The sequence below is a fragment of the Oncorhynchus kisutch genome, unplaced genomic scaffold (assembly GCF_002021735.2).
Source record: "Oncorhynchus kisutch isolate 150728-3 unplaced genomic scaffold, Okis_V2 scaffold3646, whole genome shotgun sequence".
NCBI lineage: Eukaryota > Metazoa > Chordata > Actinopteri > Salmoniformes > Salmonidae > Oncorhynchus > Oncorhynchus kisutch.
In genome coordinates, this window is record NW_022265591.1 from 341,887 (window position 1) to 367,643 (window position 25,757).

Here is a 25,757-nt window from a genome sequence, read left to right on the forward strand (position 1 = left end):
CCGTAACCAGGACAACGCTCGGGCCAATTGTGCGCCGCCTCATGGGTCTCCTGGTCTCGGCCCGGCTGTAACACAGTCTGGGATGGACACCGGGGCTGTAGCGCGCCGCCTCATGGGTCTCCTGGTCTCGGCCCGGCTGTAACACAGTCTGGGATGGACACCGGGGCTGTAGTGACGCCTCGAGCCCTGCGACGCAGTACCTTAGACCGCTGAGCCACTACGGGAGGCCCCAGAGAGAAAGTCCTACTACTTCAGACCATTGGACAGCACATCGCAGGTAGTTTCATCGGTACTGAAACTAACAACTACTTAGAAAGAGGCACCTATAAAACTGGGTTTAGAAAAACGACTTCCACATTATAGCAGCCATTTATCCTTTTAAAACGACGATCTGAAAAGAGCGCCAACCAACCAGATATCAAATCAACCTTAATTAAACACCCGGAATAGTAACGTTACTCATTTAATTTCTACCATCCAATCAAAATGACCCATTGATTTAAGGGGAGGGGGAAGACCCATTGATTTAAGGGGAGGGGGAAGACCCATTGATTTAAGGGGAGGGGGAAGACCCATTGATTTAAGGGGAGGGGGAAGACCCATTGATTTAAGGGGAGGGGGAAGCATGAGGTAAAATCTAAAAACAACCCAAGCAATTCAAAACAGCTTCTCTACTTTGTATCCCACCATCCCTGTACCCTATTTGAGTAAATATCAACTAATATGCTAATCTGTGTGATACTGGCTTTGTTTAAAGTATGTTTTTATACGGTTCATTGTTTCTCTGAGGTTTGCCCCCCCCAAAAAGGCTTCAAATAATAACAAAGAATTTGTAATATAGAAAATGACACTTGTTTGATGATGATGATGATGATGAGAGATGTAGAGGTGTATATTGAAGGACCCAGTGTAATGTCTTACCATTTATAGGGTAAGGCAACAAGATGTAATTCCAGTAAGATTTTCACTTCATAAAAAAAACAACGATGACACCAGAAAAAAAAGAGGTCTGTTCAAAAGCAGGCGGACCTGTGGCAAAACAGACGTTCCCTAAACGTGCACTTCATGTAAACTAGTGGCGTTTTCTGGACGAGTGACGTCTTCAGTGGTCACAGAACACGGTCTCTTGCTTACAGAACTAGATCAGACTTGAAATAGGGGATCGAATTGAAAATGGGGGGAAAAAAAATTCCTGTCTAGGATTTCTATTTCTATGGTCTCACTATTTTTTTGTTTGTTGTGTGGAAATGGCTCACGTACGACAGCATTATCCGTCCCACGATACAACCAACCACTCAATCTCTTATTTAGACAACGATCTCGCTCTCCATCTCTCTCACTTGCGCCATAGAGACGGTTGGAAAAGCCATGTCGTCACATGTTCACTTTCAAGTGCTGTAGTTATACATGGACAACTCCCAACACACTGGATACTTAACTACTGAAATGGCTGACATCAAATGCACTGTATACTGAAATGACTGACATCTCAACTACTGACATGGACAACTCCCAACACACTGGATACTTAACTACTGAAAATAGCTGACATCTCAGCTACTGAAAATGACTGACATCTCAGCTACTGAAAATGACTGACATCTCAGCTACTGAAAATGACTGACATCTCAGCTACTGAAAATGACTGACATCTCAGCTACTGAAAATAGCTGACATCTCAGCTACTGAAAATGACTGACATCTCAGCTACTGAAAATGACTGACATCTCAGCTACTGGAAATGACTACACACAGTTCAACCGTAGTAGCCCAACAGTAATATTTTGACTACTTCAGTCACTGCTACTATTGTTGTCTTTTAAGAGTCCAGTTGAATCTCAAGCCATTCGCTGTGGTTTATTTAACCACAGATACAGTTCATTTGCAGACATTTGCACCTTCGGTTTCTTTACAATTCACCTCAACGCTACAGAGAACAAGCTTTTGGACTTATGCAGACGAAGCCTTGAGTTAAATAGAAAAAGAAAACTCAGGTGGAGTGGTCATTTTTCTGTTCTTAATACTGGAGTACACACACTGCCAATTACCATAGTGGGGGTCAAACATCTTTTTTTAACCAGGCAAGTCAGTTAAGAACACATTCTTATTTTCAATGACGGCCTGGGAACAGTGGGTGAACTGCCTGTTCAGGGGCAGAACGACAGATTTGTACCTTGTCAGCTCGGGGGTTTGAACTCGCAACCTTCCGGTTACTAGTCCAACGCTCTAACCACTAGGCTACCCTGCCGCCCCACTGTATGATACAGTTAAAGAAGCAAAAACTCACTGTTTATGTCCCTGAAAAAATATTGTATTTTTATTTCTAATGGACCGGTATAATGACCTGTAAAAGTATTTTTGTACAAATTTAATACTTTGGTAGCATGATATTTATCGTCTGTGTAACTTTGGGAATTCCTCCAGCTGTAGACATTTATATGGCCGAGAAAAGAGAAACAATAAAAATAAGATTTACAGAGTGGGGAAATAAACAACATGGCTGAGGTGATTTATAGAGTGGGGAAATAAACAACATGGCTGAGGTGATTTATAGAGTGGAAAATAAACAACATGGCTGAGGTGATTTATAGAGTGGGGAAATAAACAACATGGCTGAGGTGATTTATAGAGTGGGAAATAAACAACATGGCTGAGGTGATTTACAGAGTGGGAAAATAAACAACATGGCTGAGGTGATTTATAGAGTGGGAAAATAAACAACATGGCTGAGGTGATTTACAGAGTGGGAAAATAAACAACATGGCTGAGGTGATTTATAGAGTGGGGAAATAAACAACATGACTGAGGTGATTTACAGAGTGGGAAAATAAACAACATGGCTGAGGTGATTTACAATTAAAACATGACTTTAAAATAAACAGATGGTAATGCAGAGTTTCCTGTCTAATGATGGCGCCGGAGGGGATTCCGACCGCAAGGCGCCACAGAGGGAAGTGGGTAAGGCCCAGTACATCACTGGGGCCGAGCTTCCTGCCATCCAGGACCTCTGTACCAGGCGGTGTCAGAGGAAGGCCCAGTACATCACTGGGGCCGAGCTTCCTGCCATCCAGGACCTCTGTACCAGGCGGTGACAGAGGAAGGGCCAGTACATCACTGGGGCCGAGCTTCCTGCCATCCAGGACCTCTATACCAGGCGGTGACAGAGGAAGGGCCAGTACATCACTGGGGCCGAGCTTCCTGCCATCCAGGACCTCTGTACCAGGCGGTGTCAGAGGAAGGCCCAGTACATCACTGGGGCAGAGTTTCCTGCCATCCAGGACCTCTATACCAGGCGGTGACAGAGGAAGGGCCAGTACATCACTGGGGCCGAGCTTCCTGCCATCCAGGACCTCTATACCAGGCGGTGACAGAGGAAGGCCCAGTACATCACTGGGGCCGAGCTTCCTGCCATCCAGGACCCCTGTACCAGGCGGTGACAGAGGAAGGGCCTAAAAATACCGCACGGCAAGCGGTACCGGAGCGCCAAAGTCCAAAAGGCTCCTTAACAGCTTCCACCCCGAAGCCATAAGACTCCTGAACAGTTCATCAACTGGCCACCGGGCTATTTACATTACTGCTACTCATTATTATCTATGCATAGTCACTTTACCCCTACCTACCTCCATTACCTCAACTACTGCTACTCATTATTATCTATGCATAGTCACGTTACCCCTACCTACCTCCATTACCTCAACTACTGCTACTCATTATTATCTATGCATAGTCACGTTACCCCTACCTACCTCCATTACCTCAACTACTGCTACTCATTATTATCTATGCATAGTCACGTTACCCCTACCTACCTCCATTACCTCAACTACTGCTACTCATTATTATCTATGCATAGTCACGTTACCCCTACCTACCTCCATTACCTCAACTACTGCTACTCATTATTATCTATGCATAGTCACGTTACCCCTACCTACCTCCATTACCTCAACTACTGCTACTCATTATTATCTATGCATAGTCACTTTACCCCTACCTACCTCCATTACCTCAACTACTGCTACTCATTATTATCTATGCATAGTCACGTTACCCCTACCTACCTCCATTACCTCAACTACTGCTACTCATTATTATCTATGCATAGTCACTTTACCCCTACCTACCTCCATTACCTCAACTACTGCTACTCATTATTATCTATGCATAGTCACGTTACCCCTACCTACCTCCATTACCTCGACTACTGCTACTCATTATTATCTATGCATAGTCACGTTACCCCTACCTACCTCCATTACCTCAACTACTGCTACTCATTATTATCTATGCATAGTCACGTTACCCCTACCTACCTCAATCACCTCGACTACTGCTACTCATTATTATCTATGCATAGTCACGTTACCCCTACCTACCTCCATTACCTCAACTACTGCTACTCATTATTATCTATGCATAGTCACGTTACCCCTACCTACCTCAATCACCTCGACTACTGCTACTCATTATTATCTATGCATAGTCACTTTACCCCTACCTACCTCCATTACCTCAACTACTGCTACTCATTATTATCTATGCATAGTCACGTTACCCCTACCTACCTCCATTACCTCAACTACTGCTACTCATTATTATCTATGCATAGTCACTTTACCCCTACCTACCTCCATTACCTCAACTACTGCTACTCATTATTATCTATGCATAGTCACTTTACCCCTACCTACCTCCATTACCTCAACTACTGCTACTCATTATTATCTATGCATAGTCACTTTACCCCTACCTACCTCCATTACCTCAACTACTGCTACTCATTATTATCTATGCATAGTCACTTTACCCCTACCTACCTCCATTACCTCAACTACTGCTACTCATTATTATCTATGCATAGTCACTTTACCCCTACCTACCTCCATTACCTCGACTACTGCTACTCATTATTATCTATGCATAGTCACGTTACCCCTACCTACCTCCATTACCTCAACTACTGCTACTCATTATTATCTATGCATAGTCACTTTACCCCTACCTACCTCCATTACCTCAACTACTGCTACTCATTATTATCTATGCATAGTCACTTTACCCCTACCTACCTCCATTACCTCAACTACTGCTACTCATTATTATCTATGCATAGTCACTTTACCCCTACCTACCTCAATCACCTCAACTACTGCTACTCATTATTATCTATGCATAGTCACTTTACCCCTACCTACCTCAATCACCTCAACTACTGCTACTCATTATTATCTATGCATAGTCACGTTACCCCTACCTACCTCAATCACCTCAACTACTGCTACTCATTATTATCTATGCATAGTCACGTTACCCCTACCTACCTCCATTACCTCAACTACTGCTACTCATTATTATCTATGCATAGTCACGTTACCCCTACCTACCTCCATTACCTCAACTACTGCTACTCATTATTATCTATGCATAGTCACGTTACCCCTACCTACCTCCATTACCTCAACTACTGCTACTCATTATTATCTATGCATAGTCACTTTACCCCTACCTACCTCCATTACCTCAACTACTGCTACTCATTATTATCTATGCATAGTCACGTTACCCCTACCTACCTCCATTACCTCAACTACTGCTACTCATTATTATCTATGCATAGTCACGTTACCCCTACCTACCTCCATTACCTCAACTACTGCTACTCATTATTATCTATGCATAGTCACTTTACCCCTACCTACCTCCATTACCTCAACTACTGCTACTCATTATTATCTATGCATAGTCACTTTACCCCTACCTACCTCAATCACCTCGACTAACCTCTACCCCCCACACATTGTCTCGGTACCGGTACCCCCTGTATATAACCTCATTATTGTTATTTTATTGCGTTACTTTAAAAAAACGTTAGTTTATTTAGTAAATATCATTCTTAACTCATATTTTTAATTAAAATTGCATTAATGGTTATGGGCTTGTAAGGAAGCATTTCATGGTAAGGTCTACACTTGTATTCTGTGCATATGACGTATAAAATAGGATTTGATTCAAATATCCTGGTATCAATGCAGTAGTGGCCATCAATCATAAGATATCCTGGTATCAATGGGTCAGGGAGAGAAGATGTTCAGTCCTGATCGGAGGGTGGACCTTGGAAAAGCCGTTTGCCGTGTGAGGTGGGCATGCAGAGGGTGAGTTGCTGCAGTCTGGAACAGCCCAGCGGTGATTCGAATGGCTCCACCTACACAGATGACACAACAACAAGATGGAGTCAGAGAAACATGACAACTCTTCCCAACTGACTCTCTTAGAATAACCACCTCAACCACTTCTACTAAAATAACCCCGCCTCCTCCTCACCTCAACCACTTCTACTAAAATAACCCCCCCTCCTCACCTCAACCACTTCTACTAAAATAACCCCCCCTCCTCACCTCAACCACTTCTACTAAAATAACGCCCCCTCACCTCAACCACTTCTACTAAAATAACGCCCCCTCCTCATCTCAACCACTTCTACTAAAATAACCCCTCCACACCTCCTCCACACCTCAACCCCTTCTACTAAAATAACCCCCCCCTCCTCACCTCAACCACTTCTACTAAAATAACCCCCCCTCCTCACCTCAACTACTTCTACTAAAATAACCCCTCCTCACCTCAACCACTTCTACTAAAATAACCCCCCCTCCTCCACACCTCAACCACTTCTACTAAAATAACCCCCCCTCCTCACCTCAACCACTTCTATTAAAATAACCCCCCCCCCTCCTCCACACCTCACCCACTTCTACTAAAATAACCCCCCCCCCTCCTCCACACCTCACCCACTTCTACTAAAATAACCCCCCCCTCCTCCTCCCCCCCACCACTTCTACTAAAATAACCCCTCATCTCAACCACTTCTACTAAAATAACCCCCCCTCCTCCTCCACACCTCAACCACTTCTACTAAAATAACCCCCCCTCCTCCTCCCCCCCACCACTTCTACTAAAATAACCCCTCATCTAAACCACTTCTACTAAAATAACCCCCCCTCCTCCTCCACACCTCAACCACTTCTACTAAAATAACCCCTCCACACCTCCTCCACACCTCAACCACTTCTACTAAAATAACCCCCCCCCCCCCTTCCACCACTTCTACTAAAATACCCCCCCTCCACACCTCAACCCCTTCTACTAAAATAACCCCTCCTCACCTCAACCACTTCTACTAAAATAACCCCCCCCCCCCCCTTCCACCACTTCTACTAAAATACCCCCCCTCCACACCTCAACCCCTTCTACTAAAATAACCCCTCCACACCTCAACTACTTCTACTAAAATAACCCCCCCTCCTCACCTCAACCCCTTCTACTAAAATAACCCCTCCTCCACCACTTCTACTAAAATAACCCCTCCACACCACAAATAAGTCTTCAGACGTGCCCTAGTCATGTGAGAAAATGTACTGCTTCCACCACAAAGCAACTGACCACGTCCTCTTTCTCTTACCTTGATCTGTTTATGAGGAGTTACATTCTGTTTCTCACTGTCAGGACTGAGTGTCCTCTTGGAAGGGGTGCTCTCAACCCCAGACCGAGCAGCTAAATGTGAACCCTTCCCCATATGTCCATCCTCTACAGCGCTGCTGCTAGCCTCCATCTCGATCCCTTCCTCCTCCTCACAAGACCCAGGCTGCTCTTGAGAGGGGTCCTCAGAGCTGCTGTTCATAGGCGACCAAGTATATGCCTGACTGAAAGTGATGTCGTCCATTAGAGAGGTGTCTGAGGCATCTGCCTGAGGAGCTGTTGGAGGCTCATTTCTCCACAGCTTCCTGGGTAGGACCGACGTAGAGTGGGACTGGACACAATTGGCGTGAAGTGGGACTGCTACACTGGGCGTAGAGCGGAGTCTGGGTGCTGCTATAGGGGTTTTGTAGGGGGTCCTTAGAGACCAGCTAGGTGTCGGTGAGGCCAGAGGAGAGGTCTGTGTAGGCCCGAAGCCTGGGGCTGCCCTGCGAGGTGTGCCTGGCTGGGGTTGGTTCTGGTCTGGTTGGTCCTGCCCCTCAGCCCCAGGCTGGACCAGCAGCTCTTTGACCAGGGTTCCCAGCCGGGTGTTACGTGGGATGATGCGTCTCTTGATGGCCGAGGCCATGCCCTCCTTCTTGGCTATGACATATACACGCTTCTGTCCCCGTGTCACAGCAGTGTACACGTGTTTCCACGTCTGGACGCTACCGTTACCCAGCACGTACACAATCGTCTCGGTCTCCGACCCCTGACGCACAGAGAAGGAAGGTACAGTACAACTGAGGAATTCCATCAGAGAAAACGTCTAACTAGTTAGAATCTACTGAACTGCTTAGTTTAAATCATTCTCTCATCAGCCTATGAATGGAGACAGAGAGAACACACACACCCTCACTCACACACTCTCTCTCTCTCTCTCTCTCACTCTCTCTCTCTCTCCCTCACTCACTCATCACTCACTCTCTCTCTCTCCCACACTCACTCCCACACACTCACTCCCACACACTCACTCCCACACACACTCTCCCACACACACTCTCCCACACTCACTCCCACACACACACACACTCTCACTCCCACACACACTCCCAAACACACTCTCACTCCCAAACACACACTCACTCCCAAACACTCACTCACTCACACACACACACTCTCTCTCACTCTCACACACACTCCCACACACACACACTCACTCCCACTCACTCCCACACTCCCACACACACACACTCACTCCCACACACTCACTCCCACTCACTCACTCACTCACTCACTCACTCACTCACTCACTCACTCACTCCCACTCACTCCCACTCACTCCCACTCACTCCCACTCACTCCCACTCACTCCCACTCACTCCCACACACACACACACACACACACACACACTCACACACACACACACACTCACACACACACACACCTGGAAGGTGTGTATGGTCCTAGCCCAGGCGTGTTGCAGTTTACATTCACTCTGCAGTTCCCTGAAGGAAACACACAGCATCCGTCCGTCGCCATCATCCAGAGTCAAGTACCTCTGCTTCCTGCTCCGCCGTGAGCCCGCCTCCTCCTCTGTCACGTCCTGTCATAGGAGGAGACACAACCCAAGAGCACGGCTCAGCCAATTAGAATTGAGCAGCTTACAGAATAGCCTAAAACACGTGTAACTATTGGTCCTCTCGTTTCTCACATATTTAATAAAGAATATCTCTCCGTTACACAGACGCTCTTTATTCTTCTCTTTGCTTTTCATTTTGTCACCACTTCCGTCTCTCTGTGTGGCCCCGTTCCCTCTACGTCTCTCCCCTCCGTCCAGACCAGGAAGTCTCTGCTTGGTCCTGGCCCTGTCAGATACGTAGCTGTTCTCCAAGTCCTCTTCTTCAGGAGACACTTCCTTGTTCCTGTCTGTGACGTAGCCGTTCTTTGTACAGCAGACTTTATCTCTCGGCTGGAAATCTAGTCGGTTCTTGTTGTTTCTGAGGTAAAAGATCGACACATCAAACCCAAATTATTTATCGATCTACAGATAAGGAGGCCAGCTGGGATTTCTAACATAAACAAACGAGATCTAGGAGACGAGGCAAGTCTCCTCTGCCTCCTCACATCTAGGAGACGAGGCAAGTCTCCTCTGCCTCCTAACATCTAGGAGACGAGGCAAGTCTCCTCTGCCTCCTCACATTGCACATTCTTCCTTTTTACAACTGGTACAACAGCTCTATCTGGTGGTCCACTCATTACACAGCAGTAGAAACTCTTCTAACCCTCCCCCAGTGGCAGAAACTGCGTCTCTCCCTACAGCATCACTTCCTATAGCAGTAGAAACAGCATCTCTTCCTATAGCAGTAGAAACAGCATCTCTTCCTATAGCAGTAGAAACAGCATCACTTCCTATAGCAGTAGAAACAGCATCACTTCCTATAGCAGTAGTAACAGCATCACTTCCTATAGCAGTAGAACAGCATCACTTCCTATAGCAGTAGAACAGCATCACTTCCTATAGCAGTAGAACAGCATCACTTCCTATAGCAGTAGAAACAGCATCACTTCCTATAGCAGTAGAAACAGCATCACTTCCTATAGCAGTAGAAACAGCATGACTTCCTATAGCAGTAGAAACAGCATGACTTCCTATAGCAGTAGAAACAGCATGACTTCCTATAGCAGTAGAAACAGCATGTCTTCCTATAGCAGTAGAAACAGCATGTCTTCCTATAGCAGTAGAAACAGCATGTCTTCCTATAGCAGTAGAAACAGCATGTCTTCCTATAGCAGTAGAAACAGCATCTCTTCCTATAGCAGTAGAAACAGCATCTCTTCCTATAGCAGTAGAAACAGCATCACTTCCTATAGCAGTAGAAAGAGCATCACTTCCTGTAGCAGTAGAAACAGCATCACTTCCTATTGCAGTAGAAAGAGCATCACTTCCTATAGCAGTAGAAAGAGCATCACTTCCTATAGCAGTAGAAAGAGCATCACTTCCTATAGCAGTAGAAAGAGCATCACTTCCTATAGCAGTAGAAAGAGCATCACTTCCTATAGCAGTAGAAAGAGCATCACTTCCTATAGCAGTAGAAAGAGCATCACTTCCTATAGCAGTAGAAACAGCATGTCTTCCTATAGCAGTAGAAACAGCATGTCTTCCTATAGCAGTAGAAAGAGCATCACTTCCTATAGCAGTAGAAAGAGCATCTCTTCCTATAGCAGTAGAAACAGCATCTCTTCCTATAGCAGTAGAAACAGCATCTCTTCCTATAGCAGTAGAAACAGCATCTCTTCCTATAGCAGTAGAAACAGCATCTCTTCCTATAGCAGTACAGTAACTTACTTGGTGCGGTGGTCGCAGTAATGTTTGCAGCAAAGCTCATTGATCAAGGCACACTCCCTCCTGAAAAACACACAGCGACAGTTAAGATACAGGTCTTAGTATAGAACCCCTCTACTGTCCCTGTAGTATAGAGAACCCCTCTACTGTCCCTGTAGTACAGAGAACCCCTCTACTGTCCCTGTAGTACAGAGAACCCCTCTACTGTCCCTGTAGTACAGAGAACCCCTCTGCTGTCCCTGTAGTACAGAGAACCCCTCTACTGTCCCTGTAGTACAGAGAACCCCTCTACTGTCCCTATAGTATAGAGAACCCCTCTACTGTCCCTATAGTATAGAGAACCCCTCTACTGTCCCTATAGTATAGAGAACCCCTCTACTGTCCCTATAGTATAGAGAACCCCTCTACTGTCCCTATAGTATAGAGAACCCCTCTACTGTCCCTGTAGTATAGAGAACCCCTCTACTGTCCCTGTAGTATAGAGAACCCCTCTACTGTCCCTGTAGTATAGAGAACCCCTCTACTGTCCCTGTAGTATAGAGAACCCCTCTACTGTCCCTGTAGTATAGAGAACCCCTCTACTGTCCCTGTAGTATAGAGAACCCCTCTACTGTCCCTGTAGTATAGAGAACCCCTCTACTGTCCCTGTAGTATAGAGAACCCCTCTACTGTCCCTGTAGTATCGATGGTATAGAGAACCCCTCTACTGTCCCTGTAGTATAGAGAACCCCTCTACTGTCCCTATAGTATAGAGAACCCCTCTACTGTCCCTATAGTATAGAGAACCCCTCTACTGTCCCTGTAGTAGAGAGAACCCCTCTACTGTCCCTGTAGTAGAGAGAACCCCTCTACTGTCCCTATAGTATAGAGAACCCCTCTACTGTCCCTGTAGTATAGAGAACCCCTCTACTGACCCTGTAGTAGAGAGAACCCCTCTACTGTCCCTGTAGTATAGAGAACCCCTCTACTGTCCCTGTAGTAGAGAGAACCCCTCTACTGACCCTGTAGTATAGAGAACCCCTCTACTGTCCCTGTAGTAGAGAGAACTCCTCTACTGTCCCTATAGTATAGAGAACCCCTCTACTGTCCCTATAGTATAGAGAACCCCTCTACTGTCCCTGTAGTATAGGGAACCCCTCTACTGTCCCTGTAGTATAGGGAACCCCTCTACTGTCCCTATAGTATAGAGAACCCCTCTACTGTCCCTATAGTATAGAGAACCCCTCTACTGTCCCTGTAGTATAGAGAACCCCTCTACTGTCCCTGTAGTATAGAGAACCCCTCTACTGTCCCTGTAGTATAGAGAACCCCTCTACTGTCCCTGTAGTATAGAGAACCCCTCTACTGTCCCTGTAGTACAGAGAACCCCTCTACTGTCCCTATAGTACAGAGAACCCCTCTACTGTCCCTATAGTACAGAGAACCCCTCTACTGTCCCTATAGTACAGAGAACCCCTCTACTGTCCCTGTAGTATAGAGAACCCCTCTACTGTCCCTATAGTATAGAGAACCCCTCTACTGTCCCTGTAGTATCGATGGTATAGAGAACCCCTCTACTGTCCCTATAGTATAGAGAACCCCTCTACTGTCCCTGTAGTATCGATGGTATAGAGAACCCCTCTACTGTCCCTGTAGTATAGAGAACCCCTCTACTGTCCCTGTAGTAGAGAGAACCCCTCGACTGTCCCTGTAGTAGAGAGAACCCCTCTACTGTCCCTGTAGTAGAGAGAACCCCTCTACTGTCCCTGTAGTAGAGAGAACCCCTCTACTGTCCCTGTAGTAGAGAGAACCCCTCTACTGTCCCTGTAGTAGAGAGAACCCCTCTACTGTCCCTGTAGTAGAGAGAACCCCTCTACTGTCCCTGTAGTAGAGAGAACCCCTCTACTGTCCCTGTAGTAGAGAGAACCCCTCTACTGTCCCTGTAGTAGAGAGAACCCCTCTACTGTCCCTGTAGTAGAGAGAACCCCTCTACTGTCCCTGTAGTAGAGAGAACCCCTCTACTGTCCCTGTAGTAGAGAGAACCCCTCTACTGTCCCTGTAGTAGAGAGAACCCTCTACTGTCCCTGTAGTAGAGAGAACCCCTCTACTGTCCCTGTAGTAGAGAGAACCCCTCTACTGTCCCTGTAGTAGAGAGAACCCCTCTACTGTCCCTGTAGTAGAGAGAACCCCTCTACTGTCCCTGTAGTAGAGAGAACCCCTCTACTGTCCCTGTAGTAGAGAGAACCCCTCTACTGTCCCTGTAGTAGAGAGAACCCCTCTACTGCCCCTGTAGTAGAGAGAACCCCTCTACTGCCCCTATAGTAGAGAGAACCCCTCTACTGCCCCTGTAGTATAGAGAACCCCTCTACTGCCCCTGTAGTATAGGGAACCCCTCTACTGTAGTATAGAGAACCCCTCTACTGTCCCTGTAGTATAGAGAACCCCTCTACTGTCCCTGTAGTATAGAGAACCCCTCTACTGTCCCTGTAGTATAGAGAACCCCTCTACTGTCCCTGTAGTATAGAGAACCCCTCTACTGTCCCTGTAGTATAGAGAACCCCTCTACTGTCCCTGTAGTATAGAGAACCCCTCTACTGTCCCTGTAGTATAGAGAACCCCTCTACTGTCCCTGTAGTATAGAGAACCCCTCTACTGTCCCTGTAGTATAGAGAACCCCTCTACTGTCCCTGTAGTATAGAGAACCCCTCTACTGTCCCTGTAGTATAGAGAACCCCTCTACTGTCCCTGTAGTATAGAGAACCCCTCTACTGTCCCTGTAGTATAGAGAACCCCTCTACTGTCCCTGTAGTATAGAGAACCCCTCTACTGTCCCTGTAGTATAGAGAACCCCTCTACTGTCCCTGTAGTATAGAGAACCCCTCTACTGTCCCTGTAGTATAGAGAACCCCTCTACTGTCCCTGTAGTATAGAGAACCCCTCTACTGTCCCTGTAGTATAGAGAACCCCTCTACTGTCCCTGTAGTATAGAGAACCCCTCTACTGTCCCTGTAGTATAGAGAACCCCTCTACTGTCCCTGTAGTATAGAGAACCCCTCTACTGTCCCTGTAGTATAGAGAACCCCTCTACTGTCCCTGTAGTATAGAGAACCCCTCTACTGTCCCTGTAGTATAGAGAACCCCTCTACTGTCCCTATAGTATAGAGAACCCCTCTACTGTCCCTATAGTATAGAGAACCCCTCTACTGTCCCTATAGTATAGAGAACCCCTCTACTGTCCCTATAGTATAGAGAACCCCTCTACTGTCCCTATAGTATAGAGAACCCCTCTACTGTCCCTATAGTATAGAGAACCCCTCTACTGTCCCTATAGTATAGAGAACCCCTCTACTGTCCCTATAGTATAGAGAACCCCTCTACTGTCCCTATAGTATAGAGAACCCCTCTACTGTCCCTATAGTATAGAGAACCCCTCTACTGTCCCTATAGTATAGAGAACCCCTCTACTGTCCCTATAGTATAGAGAACCCCTCTACTGTCCCTATAGTATAGAGAACCCCTCTACTGTCCCTATAGTATAGAGAACCCCTCTACTGTCCCTATAGTATAGAGAACCCCTCTACTGTCCCTATAGTATAGAGAACCCCTCTACTGTCCCTATAGTATCAACAGTGTAGATAACCTCTACATGTCTGACCACTCTACTGTGTAATGCTTGTCTTACCTTCTGAAGGCAATGAACTGTGACGTGGCATCATTCTTCAGTCCTGGAGCAGCTTTCAATAATAGTTCGATAGCCACCTGAAGGTCTGAAAAACCACATCCTATTGTGTTGCATTACATTAGTAGTGTTCTGTGTTTTCAGATGGAGTCCACGGGTTACTCACCATAGTCAGAGTCCTCGGTGGTGTTGGGCAGCAGGATGAGGATGAACCTCTTGTCTTCAGAGGGCATGGTGTAGCTTCCATTCAGATCCAAGATGGCGTCGTAGTGGAGCGGTCTGAAACTACGATTCATCCCCATCTCTGCGATTCTGATTTTTTTTTAGGACATGACAAAACCAACAATCTTACAGAATTTACAATAAAAACTATTTTAAAATTAAGAAAATTAATTTCATATCTGAATTTGCAAAGTTGTATCTAAACTTTATTCTATCTACATACTGAATTAATTCATGGTTCTTTTTATTTTATATTATCAAAGAGTCACTGTGGTATTTTTATGTTTGTTTGGAAACTAAAGACAAAAACCAGTGTCATATTTACTGTCCGGCGTTGTCGACGATCAGTTGAGACTCGGCTCTGTGATTGGTCCTCATCTCGATGGCCCAATGGGCTCGGCCCAGACTGTGGAACAGGTCATACAAGGTGTTTCCTGGCTGGATACTGGGCAGCTGACGCACATCACCTAGACAAACAGTCAGACTGTGGAACAGGCCATACTTCCTGACGGGCTTCCCCCAGATGCTGAAGGTAAGGAAACAACATTTCCACTTCGCTGACCCTCAACACTGGGGCCCCACAGGGGTGCGTGCTCAGCCCTTTCCTGTACTCCCTGTTCACTCATGACTGCGTGGCCATGCACGCCTCCAACTCAATCATCAAGTTTGCAGATGACACAACAGTAGTGGGCTTGATTACCACCAACAACGAGACAGCCTACAGGTAGGTGAGGGCTCTCAGAGTGTGGTGTCAGGAAAACAACCTCTCACTCAACATCAACAAAACAAGAGATGATCGTGGACTTCAGGAAACAGCAGAGGCAGCACCCCCCTATCCACATCGACAGGTCAGTAGTGGAGAAGGTGGAACTGTTAAGTTCCTCGGCATACACATCACAGACAAACTGAAATGGTGCACCCACACAGACAGTGTGGTGAAGAAGGCGCAGCAGCGCCTCTTCAACCTCAGGAGGCTGAAAAAAAGGTGGCTTGTCACCTAGAACCCTGACAAAACTTTAAAAGATTCACAATTGAGAGCATCCTGTTGGGCTGTATCACTGCCAGGTACAGTAACTGCACCGCCCTCAACCGCAAGACACAACACATCCCCTGCCCTCCAGGACACCTACACCACCCGATGTCACAGGAAGGCCATAAAGATCATCAAGGACAACAACCACCCGAGCCACTGCCTGTTCACCCCACTATCATCCAGAGGCGAGGTCAGTACAGGTGCATCAAAGCTGAGACAGAAGCTGTTTTTCAGTCTCTCGATCTCAAGGCCATCAGACTGCTAAACAGCCACCACTAACACAGAGGCTGCTGCCAACATAGTTTAAAGTGACTAGTGAGTCTCTATGTTTGCATATCTTACATTACTCATATCTCATATCTACAGTTGAAGTCGGAAGTTTACATACACCTTAGCCAATTACATTTAAACTCAGTTTTTCACAATTCACAAAACATTTAATCCTAGTAAAATGTCCCTGTTTTTGGTCAGTTAGGATCAACACTATTTTAAGAATGTGAAATGTCAGAATAATAGTAGAGAGAATAATTTATTTCAGCTTTTTATTTCTTTCATCACATTCTCAGTGGGTCAGAAGTTTACATTCACTCAATTAGTATTTGGTAGCATTGCCTTTAAATGGTTTAACTTGGGCATCGATTTTGTGAAGTGTACCAGTCCCTCCTGCAGAAAAGCACCCCCACAACATGATGCTGCCACCCCCGTGCTTCACAGTTGGGATGGTGTTCTTCAGCTTGCAAGCCTCCCCCTTTTTCCTCCAAAACATAATGACGGTCATTATGGACAAACAGTTATATTTTTGTTTCATCAGACCAGAGGACATTTCTCCAAAAAGTACAATCTTTGTCCCTGTGCAAACCGTAGTCTGGCTTTTTTATGGCGGTTTTGGAGCAGTGGCTTCATCCTTGCTGAGCGGCCTTTCAGGTTATGACGATATAGGACTCGTTTTACTGTGGATATAGATACTTTTGTACCCGTTTCCTCCAGCATCTTCACAAGATCCTTTGCTGTTGTTCTGGGATTGATTTGCACTTTTCGCACCAAAGTACGTTCATCTCTAGGAGACAGAATGCGTCTCCTTCCTGAGCGGTATGACAGCTGCGAGGTCCCATGGTGTGAATACTTGCGTACTCTTGTTTGTACAGATGAACGTGGTACCTTCAGGCGTTTGGAAATTGCTCCCAAGGATGAACTAGACTTGTGGAGGTCTACAATTTATTTTCTGAGGTCTTGGCTGATTTCTTTTGATTTCCCCATGATGTCAAGCAAAGTTTGAAGGCAGGCCTTGAAATACATCCACAGGTACAACTCCAATTGACTCAAATGATGTCAATTAGCCTATCAGAAGCTTCTAAAGCCATGACATCATTTTCTGGAATTTTCCAAGCTATTTAAAGGCACAGTCAACTTATTGCTTTTAAACTTCTGACCCACTGGAATTGTGATACAGTGAATTATAAGTGAAATAATCTGTCTGTAAACAATTGTTGTCCTAACCGACTTGCCAAAACTATAGTTTGTTGACAAGAAGTGTGGAGTGGTTGAAAAACAAGTTAATGACTCCAACCTTAGTGTATGTAAACTTCAACTGTATATACAGTATTTTATACCATCTATTGCATCCTGTCATCGTTCCTCCATACATGTACATAATCTCATTCCATCCCTATAAAGGTAGTTGTTGGGGAATTGTTAGATTACTGGTTGGTTATGACTGCATTGTCGGAACTAGAAGCACAAGCATTTCGCTACACTCACAGTAACATCTGCTAACCATGTGACCAATAACATCTGCTAACCCTGTGTATGTGACCAATAACATCTGCTAACCCTGTGTATGTGACCAATAACATCTGCTAACCATGTGTATGTGACCAATAACATCTGCCAACCCTGTGTATGTGACCAATAACATCTGCTAACCCTGTGTATGTGACCAATAACATCTGCTAACCCTGTGTATGTGACCAATAACATCTGCTAACCCTGTGTATGTGACCAATAACATCTGCTAACCCTGTGTATGTGACCAATAACATCTGCTAACCCTGTGTATGTGACCAATAACATCTGCTAACCCTGTGTATGTGACCAATAACATCTGCTAACCCTGTGTATGTGACCAATAACATCTGCTAACCCTGTGTATGTGACCAATAACATCTGCTAACCCTGTGTATGTGACCAATAACATCTGCTAACCCTGTGTCTGTGACCAATAACATCTGCTAACCCTGTGTATGTGACCAATAACATCTGCTAACCCTGTGTATGTGACCAATAACATCTGCTAACCATGTGTATGTGACCAATAACATCTGCTAACCATGTGTATGTGATTAAAAACATTTGATTTGATTTGACAAGGAGTTGGCCGGCTGGATAGTGGTCAGCTGACAGCATCCCCTAGGCAAACAGTCAGTAAGTCCTAACCCTTACGTCCTAGCAGGGTTATTAAGCAGTGTAGTCTAATGTCATTCAGAGAATGGAGGAGTTTATTGGGATACAAGGTGATTTGTAGATCAGTGATTCCGAGCAGTCTAGTGGACCACATCGTGTTTCCCTTGACAGGAAGTCCATTGTATAAGACAGGAAGTCTTCACCTTACCTAACTCTGTTCCACCTCCCCCCCACACCCCCCACACCCCCACAAGTGTTGGCATCACACTTTACATGTCGAACGTGTACAGCTTAAACCTGAACTAAAAAACGAACGTACCCAAGATGACGAACTTCCTGAGCTGTGCGTGTTTGGTGAGCATGGTGAGCACGGAGTGGAGGAGCTGAACACACACCAGACTGCCCTCGTCCACCACCAACACGCGCACACACGCAAACTTCCACTCCTCAGGAGCCCCGCTGGGGTCCTTCTTGGCCTGCATGAAACTCCACACTACCTGAGAGGGAGGGGTGACAGGAGGGAGGGGTTAGATATCTGTGAAACTCCACACTACCTGAAAGGGAGGGGTGACAGGAGAGAGGGGTTAGATATCTGTGAAACTCCACACTACCTGAAAGGGAGGGGTGACAGGAGAGAGGGGTTAGATATCTGTGAAACTCCACACTACCTGAAAGGGAGGGGTGACAGGAGAGAGGGGTTAGATATCTGTGAAACTCCACACTACCTGAAAGGGAGGGGTGACAGGAGAGAGGGGTTAGATATCTGTGAAACTCCACACTACCTGAAAGGGAGGGGTGACAGGAGAGAGGGGTTAGATATCTGTAAAACTCCACACTACCTGAAAGGGAGGGGTGACAGGAGGGAGGGGTTAGATATCTGTGAAACTCCACACTACCTGAAAGGGAGGGGTGACAGGAGAGAGGGGTTAGATATCTGTGAAACTCCACACTACCTGAAAGGGAGGGGTGACAGGAGAGAGGGGTTAGATATCTGTGAAACTCCACACTACCTGAAAGGGAGGGGTGACAGGAGAGAGGGGTTAGATATCTGTGAAACTCCACACTACCTGAAAGGGAGGGGTGACAGGAGAGAGGGGTTAGATATCTGTGAAACTCCACACTACCTGAAAGGGAGGGGTGACAGGAGAGAGGGGTTAGATATCTGTGAAACTCCACACTACCTGAAAGGGAGGGGTGACAGGAGAGAGGGGTTAGATATCTGTGAAACTCCACACTACCTGAAAGGGAGGGGTGACAGGAGAGAGGGGTTAGATATCTGTGAAACTCCACACTACCTGAAAGGGAGGGGTGACAGGAGAGAGGGGTTAGATATCTGTAAAACTCCACACTACCTGAAAGGGAGGGGTGACAGGAGGGAGGGGTTAGATATCTGTGAAACTCCACACTACCTGAAAGGGAGGGGTGACAGGAGAGAGGGGTTAGATATCTGTGAAACTCCACACTACCTGAAAGGGAGGGGTGACAGGAGAGAGGGGTTAGACTTCGCAATTAATTGCAAGTCATCTGATCACTCTTCATAACATCCTGGAGTATATGCAAATTGAAATCATACAAACTGAGGCAGGAGACTTTGTGGAAATTAATATTGGTGTCATTCTCAAAACTTTTGGCCACGACTGTTCAACACCCGACTACTGATGTTCAACTGGTTCATTTAGAACAATATGGCCGCCCACGGTGAGTGCGGCCGCCCACGGTGAGTGCGGCCGCCCGCCGCCCACGGTGAGTGCGGCCGCCCACGGTGAGTGCGGCCGCCCACGGTGAGTGCGGCCGCCCACGGTGAGTGCGGCCGCCCACGGTGAGTGCGGACGCCCACGGTGAGTGCGGACGCCCACGGTGAGTGCGGACGCCCACGGTGAGTGAGGCCGCCCGCCGCCCACGGTAAGTGCGGACGCCCACGGTGAGTGCGGACGCCCACGGTGAGTGCGGACGCCCACGGTGAGTGCGGACGCCCACGGTGAGTGCGGCCGCTGACAGAAAACAAGTGGAAAACTTGACCTACAAATCACACAAATAATCCTTTGTAAACCATGAAAGTGATACAACATTTCAGCTGTTTATTTTGGTCTCACCGATACCTTTCTATTACAGAGACAAAGACTACATGGACAGAGAATGTGACTTCTAGCTTTACCCAGGCTAATGTTTGCCATTCAGAAAGTCAGATGTTCTGACCCAGTTCTGACTCATTCTAGAAGTCATTCTAAGGGCAGAACTGTCTCCTGTACCAACCTGGTGCAGGGTGTAGGCCTTGAAGCATGTCCTCTTGGTGAGCAGAGACGCAGCTCTCCCTGTGGGTGCTGTTAGTAACACCTCGTCCTCTCCCTGTAAAACCCACGACGACAACTTCTTCTCGTCCTTTACCTCCCCCTCTAACTGAGAGAGGAGACTCTTCGACAGGGCTTCATCCTCCAACGCCTCGGCTTCCTCCCACGCCTCAGACCCCAAGGAGTCATTTTCAAAGTCCCAGCATGCCTTCCTGACTTCCTTCTCTGGGCTCTGCTGCAAGGCGGCCTTGAACACCAGACTCACCACCGTGGTCTTACCACAGCCCCCCTTACCGCTGATCACTGTCACCGGATTGAAGCAGATCATCTCGGCTGCACGTACCTGGTCTGGGTCTAAATCTACTGGAGGGCCCTGGTCTGGGTCTAAATCTACTGGAGGGCCCTGGTCTGGGTCTAAATCTACTGGAGGGCCCTGGTCTGGGTCTAAATCTACTGGAGGGCCCTGGTCTGAGTCTAAATCTACTGGAGGGCCCTGGTCTGGGTCTAAATCTACTGGAGGGCCCTGGTCTGGGTCTAAATCTACTGGAGGAGGAGGGCCCTGGTCTGTAGGGGCTGGTCCAGGTTTGATGTGGTCTGGGACAGAGGCTCCACTGGCTGTTCTAACAGCAGTACTAGTACGGTCTGTCTCTGCAGCGCTGCCAACCATATCACACCTTTCATTCAGCTCATTAGCCTTCCGCTCTGCGTCGGAGTCCACTTCACCTTGATCCTCCCTACTCCATCCATCCCCTCCCTTCTTCCTCAGCCTCTGCAGAGCTGAAGCAGTCAGCACCTCTATGACATCCAGAGGTATAACCCAGGGCTCTTCCTGCACCAGACAGCGTAGGCACTCAGCTATCCCAGTCTCATAAGAATGCAGGTTCTGCAGCGCCACCTTCTGGCGATCCCGTACCACTACACCCAGCTCTTTGAGGAAGTGGACTGCGTCCCACACCTGAATGAAAGAACCAACGAATTAACTACATTTGAAATTCAAAAAATATATATGGAGCTGCCTCAGCAAGCGAACCTACAGACAATACATAAAACAAAGTGGACAGACGTATTTGTTCTGTGTTCCTCGTACCTCCACCTCGGAGCTACACCCTCTCCTGACCTCGTCACACAGGGTGGGGAGCTCCATGTAGGTACTGCCCGTCCTGTTGCAGTGGTTCTTCAGAGAGTCGTAGACTCGCAGGGCGTTACACTGCTTCAGAGGGATCTCTTGGAAGAGTTTACACTCATGGAAGGATCTCAGCTGAGCCTCGCAATGGACCACCTTCAACTCCTTGTACATAACCTAGAGAGAGAGGGGAGTAGGGGAGAGGGAGGAGGGGAGAGAAAGAGGGAGGGGGAGAGAAAGGGAGGGAGAGAAAGAGGGAGGGGGAGAGAAAGGGAGGGAGAGAAAGAGGGAGGGGGAGAGAAAGGGAGGGAGAGAAAGAGGGAGGGGGAGAGAAAGGGAGGGAGAGAAAGAGGGAGGGGGAGAGAAAGGGAGGGAGAGAAAGAGAGAGGGGGAGAGAAAGGGAGGGAGAGAAAGAGAGGGAGAGAAAGAGGGAGGGGGAGAGAAAGGGAGGGAGAGAAAGAGGGAGGGGGAGAGAAAGGGAGGGAGAGAAAGAGGGAGGGGGAGAGAAAGGGAGGGAGAGAAAGAGGGAGGGGGAGAGAGGGAAAGGGAGAAGCGATTACTGAAGATAATGAATTATTTTCTTATTGTAGTTTATGTCAAAGCGTTCATGGCAGATTGGAGGGATGTGATGTCATACTTCCTGCTGGATTGGACCAATCACAGACTACAGAAACTGTTGACAAAGTATGTTAACCAACCACAGTCCACAACCAGCCAGGAGGTTACGCTTTACATAGTTAAAGCCCAGCTTCCAGCCACAGTTCACAACCAGCCAGGAGGTTACGCTTACATAGTTAAAGCCCAGCTTCCAGCCACAGTCCACAACCAGCCAGGAGGTTACGCTTACATAGTTAAAGCCCAGCTTCCAGCCACAGTCCACAACCAGCCAGGAGGTTACGCTTTACATAGTTAAAGCCCAGCTTCCAACCACAGTCCACAACCAGCCAGGAGGTTACGCTTACATAGTTAAAGCCCAGCTTCCAACCACAGTCCACAACCAGCCAGGAGGTTACGCTTACATAGTTAAAGCCCAGCTTCCAGCCACAGTCCACAACCAGCCAGGAGGTTATGCTTACATAGTTAAAGCCCAGCTTCCAACCACAGTCCACAACCAGCCAGGAGGTTATGCTTACATAGTTAAAGCCCAGCTTCCAGACGTCCGTCTTGATCATCTCCTCTATTTTGGCCAGCAAGCTGAGATCCTCCTCTTCCCCCTCTATCTGTGTAGCACCCTGTGCCGCAGGATGTTTTGGGCTTTTCTTTCCTCGACTCAGGAGCTCTGTGAAGCGCCCGGGCAGTAGGGTAGGCAGGTATCTCATCACATGGGGATACAGAGAGGCAGCAGCCACGCGCATCCCTGCAACTGACAGACATACCGATGACATGAGCTGTGTTCCAGATACCCATACTGTATGTTAGCATGAGCTGTGTTCCAGATACCCATACTAACATACTGTATGTCAGTATGAGCTGTGTTCCAGATACCCATACTAACATACTGTATGTCAGTATGAGCTGTGTTCCAGATACCCATACTAACATACTGTATGTTAGTATGAGCTGTGTTCCAGATACCCATACTAACATACTGTATGTTAGTATGAGCTGTGTTCCAGATACCCATACTAACATACTGTATGTTAGTATGAGCTGTGTTCCAGATACCCATACTAACATACTGTATGTCAGTATGAGCTGTGTTCCAGATACCCATACTAACATACTGTATGTCAGTATGAGCTGTGTTCCAGATACCCATACTAACATACTGTATGTCAGTATGAGCTGTGTTCCAGATACCCATACTAACATACTGATTGTTAGTATACTGTAAACCAACGGTAAAATTTCAGTTGAGCCCCAGCGCTTCACACGTCTACCGGAAGCTGTTGCTGTTGCTATGCAACCGATTGCTAGCTTGTTAGCGTAACAAATTACTAGCTAGACTTCGGGTGTGTTCGTAACTTCGATCTGGGAGTGCCAGAGTGCGCTCTGGGCATTTGTAAATTCAGGGCGTTGTCAGATTCAACGGGTGTTGAACGTTGGTAACTAACTGTGCTGCTGGTAACTAACTGTGCTGCTGGTAACTAACTGTGCTGCTGGTAACTAACTGTGCTGCTGGCAACAATTGAAATATGTTTTTTTTTTGCAGATATTGACCGACACATTCAACGGGTGTTGAGCGTTTGTAAATTCAGCAGAGAGCGCTCTGAAATCGGAGTAGATAGCCAGAGGGAATTTACGATCGCACCCCTATGACTAATAAGCATACTACATACCCAATTTGTGTCACATATAGTATGGTATAGTTAGTATGGTATAGAATGGTATGGTATAGAATGGTATAGTATGGTATAGTATGGTATAGAATGGTATAGAATGGTATGGTTAGTATGGTATAGAATTGTATAGAATGGTATGGTATAGTATGGTATAGAATGGTATAGAATGGTATAGTATAGTATGGTATAGTATGGTATGGTATAGAATGGTATAGAATGGTATAGAATGGTATGGTATAGAATGGTTAGTACTACCATATGGTATGGTATAAAATGGTATGTTAGTATGGTATAGAATGGTATAGTATGGTATGGTTAGTATGGTATAGTATGGTTAGTATGGTATAGAATGGTACAGAATGGAATAGAATGGTATGGTATAGAACGGTATAGAATGGTATAGAATGGTATGGTTAGTATGGTATAGAATGGTATAGTATGGTGGGAGTATTCAAACACAGCTATGGTCTTTACTCACAGCACTTCATATTACCAAAACACTATAGATCAGGGTCAAGATGTATCTCTCCCCCACATCCACCTACCTGAAACAGAGACCAAGGCTTTAATCTGCTGTGCCAAAGCTCTGTGCTGCTCTCCTTCCTCAAACTCAGCCAGAACTTCCTGCAAGTTAGCAAACTCCACCTTCCTTCCCATCGGCAGCCAAGCAAAGAAGGGGACGACAAACTGTGAGTCCACGCCGCAGGCGGTGAGGAACAGAGACAGGACAGAGTGTTCCGGGTCTCCCTGGAGGTCTGAGCGAAGGCGGTAGGCAGGGTAGCCCCGTAGCACCAGCTTGCCCCTGGCTACGCGGGCTGTGCAGGTAGCCTCCCACCACGGGTCCTTCAGACTGAACCGGCCCAGTACTCTGCATCTCTTACCGGACACGCTGTCCAGGAAATCAACTAGAACAGACACGGGATAGAAAATGAAACAATTACACAAGTTAGTTATTGAGCTGACTAACGTTAGCTAGCTAGATCATCAGCATGCATTCATCGTAGTGGATTGTATGATAGTGTTTTGTGGGAGGTGGGTATAATTTGTGGGAACGTTCCAACAGGAATCTGTAACAAAAACTTGGTAAAGTACAAGGTTGGCAACAAACAACGCATACAAAAGTAGCATGATCAATTCACCTAGTTAACTAAATGCCGAATAGGCATCAACTCACCACGTAGCTTATTCTTAATGTTTGTTCGTAGGCTACCAGAGAGAGGACAGACATTTTTACGGAATAAACATGCTGAGTGGAAAAAACGTAATGAAATAGCCCACCCTCTCTACCCGGTATCTTATTCTGCCGCTATACAACTTTGTATACGTTGTTTTGTTGGCAACCTTGTACTTTACCAAGTTTTTGGTTACAGATTCCTCCTGTTGGAACTTTCCCACCAATTATACCCACCTTTCTGTGGGTGTATTAGTGTCACTAACAAGAGATAAACCAGATTGAACAAACTATATAAATTACAGTAGACTCCTCTCTCTACAGTAGGAGAAATCTCGACCGACAAGAGTGACAGTCGCAGTCCCTTTACACCGAATGATTGGCAACTTGCTTGCTAGATAAATATGCCTATTTTTGCAAGTGACAACCCCATTAGCTAGTTAGGTTAACTTCTACAAGTGCATTTATCAAAGCTACGATGATCTGTCAACGACCACTCACCTTCGTTTCGGCCCGGTACGGAGGAATTAAACACATGTCCTCCTGAACTAACGCTGTCCATCTCTTTCATATCCAGAAACTCCGGCTGTGCTTCTTCTTCCTCCTCCTCATCATCATCTTCCCAATCAGAGTCGTCATTTTCGGAGTTTTTAACCTTCTTTTCGGGTAAAATGTAACCTACTAGGATTCTGTCACCAACAGGACACCCCGACTGTGACATTTCTGTTTTGTTTTGCTTATTTCGCGCGTCAATTTAATTTGACAGCTGACATAAAAAAAG

General features: G+C 46.6%; 1 protein-coding gene across 3 annotated transcripts; it reads right to left on the reverse strand.

The window, feature by feature from the left end:
- Nucleotides 1-5,859: 5,859 nt before the first annotated feature.
- On the reverse strand, nucleotides 5,860-25,757 carry LOC109881756 (DNA helicase B). Of its 3 annotated transcripts, none has more exons than XM_031820757.1 (14): nucleotides 25,478-25,757; nucleotides 24,351-24,710; nucleotides 22,657-22,880; nucleotides 21,488-21,700; nucleotides 20,366-21,355; nucleotides 18,432-18,609; nucleotides 15,005-15,146; nucleotides 14,624-14,769; nucleotides 14,461-14,560; nucleotides 10,803-10,862; nucleotides 9,168-9,453; nucleotides 8,901-9,059; nucleotides 7,460-8,224; nucleotides 5,860-6,202 (listed from the first exon to the last, which is right to left on the reverse strand). In XM_031820757.1, the coding sequence occupies exons 1-14, from the start codon at nucleotides 25,695-25,697 to the stop codon at nucleotides 6,089-6,091; spliced, it is 3,957 nt and encodes a 1,318-aa protein (XP_031676617.1). In that variant the 5' UTR covers nucleotides 25,698-25,757; the 3' UTR covers nucleotides 5,860-6,088. The 3 variants fall into 3 exon arrangements, with proteins under 3 accessions (XP_031676617.1, XP_031676616.1, XP_031676618.1); XM_031820756.1 differs by having other exon boundaries at nucleotides 22,657-22,886; nucleotides 25,478-25,756; XM_031820758.1 differs by having other exon boundaries at nucleotides 6,037-6,202; nucleotides 14,461-14,545; nucleotides 22,657-22,886; nucleotides 25,478-25,756.

Excerpts from the sequence above, each read along its gene's own strand:
- LOC109881756 (XM_031820756.1), bottom strand. The coding sequence starts at position 25,697 with ATGTCACAGTCGGGGTGTCCTGTTGGTGACAGAATCCTAGTAGGTTAC. Across the intron at positions 10,863-14,460 it reads CAGTTCATTGCCTTCAGAAG|GAGGGAGTGTGCCTTGATCA; the intron begins GTAAGACAAGCA and ends TGTGTTTTTCAG. Across the intron at positions 8,225-8,900 it reads GGACCATACACACCTTCCAG|GGGTCGGAGACCGAGACGAT; the intron begins GTGTGTGTGTGT and ends TCTGTGCGTCAG.